Source organism: Solanum dulcamara, chromosome 8 (assembly GCF_947179165.1).
Source record: "Solanum dulcamara chromosome 8, daSolDulc1.2, whole genome shotgun sequence".
Taxonomy (NCBI): Eukaryota; Viridiplantae; Streptophyta; class Magnoliopsida; order Solanales; family Solanaceae; genus Solanum; species Solanum dulcamara.
This window is the reverse complement of record NC_077244.1, coordinates 30,229,139-30,239,438: the sequence shown is the minus strand read 5'-3', so window position 1 is coordinate 30,239,438 and position 10,300 is coordinate 30,229,139. Positions and strand designations below refer to the sequence as shown.

General features: G+C 36.3%; 1 protein-coding gene across 1 annotated transcript; it reads right to left on the bottom strand.

The window, feature by feature from the left end:
* Nucleotides 1-352: 352 nt before the first annotated feature.
* Nucleotides 353-3,301, bottom strand: LOC129899860 (uncharacterized). The gene is made up of 2 exons (XM_055974868.1): nucleotides 3,013-3,301; nucleotides 353-582 (listed from the first exon to the last, which is right to left on the bottom strand). The coding sequence occupies exons 1-2, from the start codon at nucleotides 3,299-3,301 to the stop codon at nucleotides 353-355; spliced, it is 519 nt and encodes a 172-aa protein (XP_055830843.1).
* Nucleotides 3,302-10,300: the final 6,999 nt, after the last annotated feature.

Below are 10,300 nucleotides of genomic sequence, written 5' to 3'. Positions count from 1 at the left end.
GAATCACACAACTGTGCCGTTCATCAAGAGCATTATTTAAGTCATCGATATTGATCAAGATTAATTCTCAAAAGTATGAGTGAATATTAGATACAACCATAGAAATTTAAGTGGGATAAAGAAGGACAATTGCCAAAACCAAATATATATGATCCATTAAAATAATAAAGTAATATTTGCAACCCACAATTTTAAATTATCCAAAAATAACCAAAAGTAAATGGTTCAGGAACCTAAGTTACCCTTACCCTACCAAAAAGAAAAAGTAGTCTCCTCAATAAAAAAATAAAAACATAAAAATAAAACATATAGAGATATAGATCCCCATGTCAAGCTAAGCTTGAGGAGATTGCTAGACTACAGACGCATCCTTAATTGGGGCATCAGTTCTTGATATCTCACTAGGAAGGGCAGGAGGTGGCTCCATGGGAGATAGATGGGCAAATGTATGCTCAACAACTACCTGGAGATAGATATCCTCTAAATCAACAAGGCCCTCATATATATCCTCGGCATGATGATCAATCTCAAAAAAGTCCTTCTCATCAGTCTTGAGAGGTGCCTCATCGTTATCAACTGCATCTACATCAAATCCAGTCGTAGATACTGGAGGGTTCCCTAACTAACAACTCTATGTACTTGAGGTACCTATGAACTTGGATCCTCGGCAACATGCACATTTGCTCACCTAATGTCACAGATCTTCCAGGGATTTTTGAGGTTCCTGAGCGATACGAAGGCGAGCTAAAGAGAGCTCTCTTAGGTGATTCAACGGTTCACCAAGTGTGGATGAACTCGCATAATCCTACAATACTATTTTAACCTTAGAAGCTTCATTCTTGGGCAAGCCAAAGTGGGCTCACCATTCATAATAGGCGTGTCGCCAACTTCATTAGATGCTCACCAATTGGTCTTATTTAGTGATTTCTTACTTCAACCTACATAATGAACACATGTTATTCAAAAACCACTAAAATCGTGGGTTGCCTAGCAAGAAGTGCCTTATTTTATGTCATGGCACGATATGGACATGTGTTCAAGCATCGTCCAAATACACCACTTCAATCTTCCCTACACACGGACTTTCTTTAAAGTACAACTTTAGTCTTTTCCTGTTAACTTTGAATTTTGAACCTTCTTTAGTCTCAACTTCAACGACCCTATTTTTAAACACACGAGTCACTATAAAAGGATCAAACCATTTTGATTTCAGCTTTCCAAGAAAATATCGGAGGTGATAATTAAACAACAACAATAACAACAATAATAACAAACTAGTGAAATCCCACAATGTGGGGTTTGGGGAGGGTAAAGTGTACGCAAACCATACTCCTACCAAGGTAGGACAGCTATTTCCGAAAGACCCTCGGCTTAGTAAAATCATAAAAATAAGTCAGATAAGGATAAGAAGTTCAAAGCGATATGACAAAGCAAATAACAAAAGCAATACAGATAAAATAGAGTAATCAAAGTACAAAAAGTAATAGATAATAAGTGAAATCAGGCCTCAAGGAATTATAATGCGCTAATACGCCTACTAAAAATGAAGAATAACGAGACTATAAACTAACCTTTTACCTTAATGTGGGTCCTCCACACCCTCCTATCTAAGGTAATGTCCTTAGTAAGTTGTAACTGTGCTATGTCCTGTCTATTACCCTCTCCCCAATATTTCTTTAGCCTACCCCTACCTCTTCTGAAACCATCCTTGGAAAACCTTTCACACCTCTGCATTGGGGCATCTGTGTCTCTCTTCTTCACATGCCCAAACCATCTCTGTCACATTTACCATATCTTGTCTTCCACTGAGGCCACTCCTACCTTGTGCCGAATAGCCTCATTTCTAATATTGTCGCTCCTGGTATTTCCACACATCTATCTCAACATTCTCATTTTAGCAACTTTCATCTTTTGAATATGAGATACCTTAACTGGACAACACTTCGCCCCATATAATATAGTCGATCTAACTACCACTTTGTAGAACTTGCCCTTAAGTTATGGTAGCACCTTCTTGTCACATAGCACACCGGAAGGAAGACTCTATTTCATCCACCCTACTCCAATACGATGTATGATATCATCGTCAATATCCCTACTGCCTTGCATAATAGACCCAAGGTACTTAAAACTACTTTTCTTCAGGATGGCCTGGTCACAAAGCCTAACTTTCATGCCAACATCCTGAGGTATCTCACTGAACTTTTACTCTAAGTAATCTATTTTGGTCCTACTCACCTTAAACCCTTTAGACTCCATGGTCTATCTCCAATCCTCCAGCTTAGCGTTAACTCCGCTACGAGTCTCATCTATCAAGACTATGTCCTCCATGAAAAGTATACACCATGGAACCTCACCTTGAATTTGTTGTATCAATCCATCCATCACCAAGGCAAATAAAAAGGGACTAAGAGCTGCATTTGATGCAACCCCATCATAACTAGGAAGTGCTGTGAGTCACCTTCGATTGCCCTTACCTTGGTTTTGGCACCCTCGTACATGTCCTTGATCACTCTAATGTATGTCACAGGTACACCTTAACCTCCAAACATCTCCATAGTATCTCTCGTGGCACCTTATCATAGGCCTTTTCTTGGTCGATGAATACCATATGCAAGTACCTCTTCCTCTCCCTATACTGCTCCACCATTCTCCTTAATAAATAGATGGCTTCTGTAGTTGAGCGTCCCAACATAAATCCGAACTGGTTCTCTGAAATAGACATGCTTCTCCTTACCCTCATCTCCACCACTCTTTCCCACTCTTTCATAGTATGGCTTAGAATCTTGATACCTCTATAATTATTTCAACTTTGGATATCCCCCTTGTTTTTGTATAGAGGGATCAAAATCGCCAACTCTAAAGTACCATTTAAGAGTTCGAGCATGATGCCTTTTTTCATTCTCTCTGCGTAAATAGATGAGCTCTCATAAGCTCGAAGTCAAAACTCTTCCAAAGCGTGAAGTTTGTTAACTCTACCCTTTGATGAAACTTTCCAATTTAAATTCATACCTTTCAAGGACCACATGGCCATATGATCAAACTTAACTGGTAGGTGATAAGACTTACCAAATACCAATTGATATGTCAATATTCCAATCAGTGTGTTGTAAGCAGTTCTATAAGCCCACAATATGTCCTCCAACTTCCAGGACCAATCAAATCTAGTGTCATTCACTGTCTTTACCAAATTGGCCTTTATCTCCCTATTCGACACTTCAACTTGCCCACTCGTTTGTGGGTGATATGGTGTAGAAACTTTTTGTTTGACACCATACTTGCTCAATAGTGACACAAACATAGGATTGAAAAAATTAGACCCACCATCACTAATAATAGCACGCAGAGTGCCAAACCTTGTGAATATGTACCTCTTAAGAAATTGAATATGTCACGACCTGACCTAGTCCTGGTCATAACATGACGATCAAAATCTGATAGAGCTTCAATTAATCCTCTTGACATATCATAAAGATTATATAAGGTAAAGTAAATGTGAAATCCTAAGAGAGTCTAGAATATGAATCATAAATGAAGAAAATAACTTGACAACATAGACTCACAATATTTTCCTAACTAGAAGTCTCTACTCATTAACATGGGAGGGGGATAAGACATATACCTAGGTCACCCTTATAATAAAGAAATAAATGTCTTTTGGAAGTAAGAAAACAAAAACTGAAAACTAGTCCTCAATAGATAAAGAGTTACCGCAACTTCGCAGAATAGGAAGGCTCCACTAGCCACGTGGATGGATACGATTGTCAACCTCAACCCATACATTAGGACACAATGTAGGAAACAATATGCGTTAGTACTTTTGAATGTACTAAGTAAGAGGGCATGACATGTAACGTAAATATTGAGATACAATAATTGAGTAAGGTATATGATAAGATGAGATAAGTAAAGACACGAGAGAATCATAATGATCAAAATATTTGGAAAGCATAATTGAGATAAAGAAAATACATAAGAGATCATACATATGTGGGATAGGAACCATAACCAACATTAAGACCATGCGAGCTATATCATGGAATCCTGAAGTTACCTCTACACCAAAAAAGGGGAATCTACTTACCAAGGTAGACTCTACCCCTCTTGGCGGGTCGTAACGTACATTATATGTGGATCCACTAGCTAAGACATTAAGGTAACCTACAGTGGAACGTAGTTTATGGTACAATGGGATATTACTATGGGTCTCTTGCCTCAACTACGGAAGAGAATGCCTATCCCAAAGTCTATTCGGTACTAAGTCAAATCCCATGAAATACATAACATATATATTTTCCTAATTGTTAGTTAATGAACCTGGATGTTTTTAGGGCCTAATTCTACTCTATAAACTACCCTAAACCCTTAATTTCATTCATTCTTCTACAATTCACCTACTTAAAGAATTCTCTCTCTAGAAAAGACATTTAAAGATTTCATTGAAGACCTCTAAGAAATTCACTCAAGCTCTTCATCAAAACTCTCAAATTCTTCCAAATTCTTTTGTCTTCTCACTCAAGGTATGTGGGTATTGATTCATAGATTCTTTCATCCATTAAGCCTAATTAATTTTTCATGCTTTCTATTAAATACAAGTATGTGATTTTATGAGTTTTATGATCTCTATTCCAATTGCATGAATTATTATTCAAATTATGATTATGAGACTATTTTAATATAAATTAATAGTTATTTCATTGATTTGAAGAGTTTTTCTTTGAATTTTCCTATATTGATCTTTAGTGTTCTTGTTGTGAATTATGGGTATTTTCAATTATACATCTAATGATATTATCTTTAGAAATTATGTATGGGCCGATAGAAAGTATATGATCATGCATGTTTTTAAGTCAATTGATCATACACTCATTTTTGGCCCTAATTTCCAAGTATGAATTATGATTACGTACTTCAACTATGATCATGAATTATAAGTATGTCTCAAATCATGAGTTTAATGGAAATTATTGACAGAATTACTTAGGGCACAATGTTGTGTCTTAAGGAATAATATGAATTATGTATGTATGATTTGTAATATGGAAGGAGAATACCCGCATTGCACTTATGTTATTCTTACGACCTACTTTGTAGGCCATGACTAGTGCCCGAGTTGGGCACCCATATGTACCTTTATCCTCACTTAGCATGTTAGCAGAACAAATAAATGTAGAAATCAAAAGAGGTCGCTAAGGAGCACATAAAAGAACATGTAGCACATGAAAGCCGTTAAGGCCGTTACGGAACATAAAAGTCCAGAACACATATAGAGGACCCACAGAACATATACAGAACCTACAACACAAGTCTACAGACCTCTACTAAACGATAGCCTAATCATATGACGGGATAGGGCACCGTCGTACCCTTGACAACCGTGTTAAAATATGCAATAGAAAAGTTAATACCAAACTAGGGCTACGGATAAAGGAGCACTATCAAACTGCAGAGTGGATGTCCTAAGAAAGTGGGTCAATAAAATAAATGTTTGTACCTGCGGGCATGTAATCCATCCCCTGAGAAAAGGGGGTCAGTACGGAAAATGTATTGAATATATAAAGCATGGGCTATAATAAATAAAGCCATCACTAGAACAGAATGTGCAAAACAAATGAATGAAATATCCAGAAATATCAAAATGCTTATCACAGCCCGTGACAATGCATGCGGAAAAACATATGTCAAATCCGGCCCTATTACAGGATGCGATGAATAAAACATGGTCGCCATCCCGTAACCGACATCATAGCACAACATAACTCTAGAGTAGGGAATATCTCCCTAACAGATCATATCATATCAGATGGCCATATCATATCATATCATATCATCAGACATCAGCATATGTGTACATGGCACAGTATAACTCCACAACCCATGTATAGGGCATACCTGCCCCATCACATTGGGGCATGGTGAATAAGGTAGAGAAGTACGCATGATCATATATATCCTGGCCCAGTCTCAGTGAAGGAAACAATGAGGCATCCACGAGTGGAGTAGTGAAAAACTAAATATAATTTAAATCATATTTGAGACTCGATGGAATGATCAAAATGAGCTATCATTCAAAAATCAAGACAAGAGTCATATCAAGTTCCTTTTGAATGTCACTATGGATTATATCAAAATAGAACTTCTGAAATCATATACTCGTATCAAGGTATAATAAAATATCTTTTGAAAATTATGAAATTGGCAATCCAAGTGGCTCTGAGAATAGGAACTCCCTGGGAATCATATAAAAGTCATATATTTTCTTCATAAAAGTCATGGCAATTATTGTAAGAGTTCCAATATTAAAGGGTAAATAAGAAACACTTAGGACTGGAATCACCTTAGAGATTGTATCATCTTTTACTTACATCTAGGACTAGCCAGAAGAAGAGAAAGGATAGGCTTTGCATACTTATGCCAAACATGCCAAGAGAAAGAAGGGGTAGCTTTACATACCTCTTATGGATTACTCTTAACCAAGTTTGCCTTGTCGTCTTTTGAACCTATTTAACATGAGAGTAATACTAAGATTAATAACCTTTCACTTTCCAGTTTCCAACCTTACATCCACGTATCCATAGGAATCATTTCCTTATCTATTTCCCTTAATTAGTTTATTACTAGCTCCAAAGTTACCAAAAATCGGGCAGCATCTCCCTTATAATTTCAACATCTTCGAGATTTCAACTCGGTTAGAATATCAACAACCATACCAAAAAAAAAATCAGCAGCACATTTACAAGCAAACCACTTCAACTTTACACAATATAAACTCCAACCAACTCACTTAAAATTACGATACCAAAATAGAGTTTTTTAACCTTTATTTCATAAAACCCTTAACCATACAAAATGGAGGGTCATGTGGCTGCAATAAGAAGAACCCACACATTATTAGAACACTTTACAGGCCTGAAACACGCAATAAAACCAGCTGCAACCGCAACACCACAATCACAACACACTACTCGACTTCAATTTAACTCTAACGATTTCAATTTAGTTTATTTTAATTGTCAAGCATACTTATGCAATTTTTCCACTTCTAGCCTCACTTAAGACATGTAATATGTTTCATAACAACATCATAAAATCCAATTTAAATGGGAAAGCCTTACCTTGTCTGAAACTCGCCAAAACTAGCCTCGAAAGCTCTTCTAGCGTGGCTGAAACTTCATGGTTGTTTGCTATACTTTTGGGGATGATTGAAACCATAAATTTACATTAATAACACCTTCATACGCTCTTGGTATACCCTATATAATTAATTTATGGAACGAAATCGGAGAACCTATCTTTTTTGCTCCAAATCTGTGGCTCCCTCTCTCTAGTCTAGAGTTTCTCTTCTCTTTTTTTCTCTAGAATTTTCTTAGAGATAAGAATGACTTGTTTGGATAAGGATGATCATAAAACATATATATATATATATATATATATATATTCCACCTTAGGGAGGTGACACGTGTCATCACCTAGGTGGTAATACATGTCAAGCCCTTAGTGGGCCAACGCATCACCTCCTCTACTTAGGGGCTGCCACATGGCATGTGGGGGGACCACCCCTTTGCTTTAGATTCTACCATATGGCACTTCCACCTGCTTCCATATGACACTCCCTCTTTCTATCATTTTCGTTTCCTCCTCGTGGGTTTATAATGTCGTCTTACTTTACGAACTTATATAATTCTTGCTATATAAGCTTGGTATGAACTCAAGTAGCTTACGAATGTAAGATTTTCAAGTTGGTATCTTACGTATATAAGTCGAGTCCTACGACTCATTACTTGGCCTCCAACTTCTTCCGGATTCTTATAACCATATTTCCAATCTCCCTACTATGGGGTGTCATATTCTCCCTTCCTTAGAGTTGTTTGGTAGTGTTATAGATTATCCGGCTCACATGGTGACTTCTAAGAAGCTTAAGAACCTTTCAAGGTACAAAAGTACGGGGTATAACATTCTTCTCCCCTTTAGAACATTCATCCTCGAATATTAACTCATCTTATAGGGTTTTATGAGGATTTACGGGACTTTACGAGGTTATTCGGGAGTTCTCTATAACTGTTGTATTCTAATCCTTTTGAGAGTTTAGACTACCTTTGGATATAGGGAAAAATATGGATATTTCTTCTATTAATAAATGAAAACCTTATAAGCTAATTAAACCCATTTAAAAATAACATAAAGTTGAACAATTGCACAAACCCAAGTTCAAGCTAAAATCAAACTACACTACACACTACTAGAAAGCATGGGGTTTAGCTACACATGATGAAAATAAAAGAAGTTATACCAAAATAATTATTTCGATGCAAGTCAGTTGAATTTCCATTAAAATTCCAAAATATCCAATGTACAAAACTCAAAAATTCCAAAAAGGTAATTTATTCCTTCTTTCAGTATTCTTAGATCAGTGAAGTATGTATTGTTTCTTTCCAAAAGACAATTTATACATTTCCAAAATCAAGCAAAAATTACACAAGAAAAAATAATTTAGAGATATTAGTCAGGATTGCTGAACGGTTTGATGAGTCACCATTCATGGAAGCTTCTCACTTTTTTGTTTCTTCAGTTTTTCAATTCTCAGGTACTTAGTTTGAGACCATGATAGATCTCATTACGATTTGTCAAGTCGCCAATTGGAGCTTTGGCTTGCCAATTTGGCATGTTTTTTGGTTAGAAAAAGCAAAAATATTTGGCGAGTTTAGTTGAGCTCGCCATCCAAGTCAGCAAGTCGCCATTTATGTATCTCTCCCATTGAATTGACATGTTTTTTTACCATAAGTTTCAGAAACCTTTGTAGAGGTTAGTCATGCTATCTCTTCATGTTGGTGAGTCACTTTTAAGTATCTTATCTCGCCAAGTTGGCTTGCCTATTGAGTAATTCATATAAAACACTTAGGCAACCTGGAAGCCCACTCGGAGAGTCTTTGAGTGGTTTTACTAGTATCAACCTTCAATTTGTCACTATTTTTCCAAGTGTTTGGTTTTTTTTTCATTGAAATTTCCTTACCTTCTCCTTACCCCTTTAAAGTTGCAAATCAACTGCTTAAAATTAAATATGAGACAAAATGGGTATTGAGGTTATAATTTTTGAAATAACTTTCAATGAGTCCTAAATATTTAACGTAATAATCAAATGATAGTTTTTTGAGAAAAATAGTAAATGTCTAATGAACCTCGAGGTCATTTTTATGTTTTTACATAGTTTTTCTATGTTTCCCCTCCCCGTAGCGTCTTTGTAGATTTTTTTAATCCTATGTTTGGTGGCACACTTTCTCAATAAGGTTGGGTGAGTTTTGAGCTAGTTTTGCACTTTTGGAGGCTTTTGAAGTGGATGAGTAGACTTTCGTCAACATCTAGAAATTCTGATGTCATGTGGAAATTTCAAAAGTTCTACCAGCTCTAAAAAGGTCACTTTGGTTTTGTAGGATGCTTGGTTTGGGTTTGAGGCTTTTATTTTGAATTAGTGCCGCTAGGCATTTTAACTTTAAAGTTCTAGATAAAGTTTTACTTTGGTCAACATTAATGGTAAATGCACTCAAATGGAAATTCTGATATCGTGATTATCTCTGAAATGTCGATTTTTGTCTAGTACAACATTTGGTTTGGTCCTAAGGTATTCGAGTTAAGTTTGTGGCTTTTAGGGTTTTATTTGATAATTCTTCATAAGTGTTGACTTGGGTCAATATTTGGATTATACAACCTCCATTTGTGGTTTTGTCGATATTAAGTATGGAAAGTCATTTCTAATATCTGTTCATCGAACCTTAAAAGAAATCTAAGGGTCTATTCAGAGTTTGAAGCATTTCACTCCAACTGCTGTGGCAGCAATTGCTGGTGCTGTCGCTCCTATAAGTTTTGGCTCATACTGATGACTCTATTCCTATAGGAAGCATTGTCTGGTGGAACAGGTGGTGTTGATAGGATTTACCTTTACACAGCCTTCTCCACACCGCTAGTCTCATGCCTGTTATATATTTTCTGCTCCTTCTTAGCATAAGGTAACTATAGACCGCTGCTCCATTGGGATTTCCCCTGCTCTGGTGGATTCGCATCGGTGAATAATTGTTTGCCAATGAGGAGATCATTGACTATTTTGTATGGATTCTTCCTCATTTATATAAAGATGTGAACCTATTTTCCTCCATAAATAGAGCTCAAACAAAGTTGGAATTCCTCATTTCTTCACCAATTTAGTTTATTCAAGGTAAACTCTTTACTTATCCTAAATCCAACTTTAGCTTCATTCTTACATTTTACTATCATTTTGAACCTCAAAGTTCTTTATTTCTTAATTCTT

What these genes read in the sequence shown, in the direction of transcription:
- LOC129899860 (XM_055974868.1), bottom strand. Translation starts at nt 3,301, where the DNA reads ATGTTTGTGTCACTATTGAGCAAGTATGGTGTCAAACAAAAAGTTTCT. An exon ending in GGCCATGTGGTCCTTGAAAG is followed by an intron (nt 583 to 3,012) that starts GTATGAATTTAA and finishes GATTTGATGTAG; the next exon opens with ATGCAGTTGATAACGATGAG.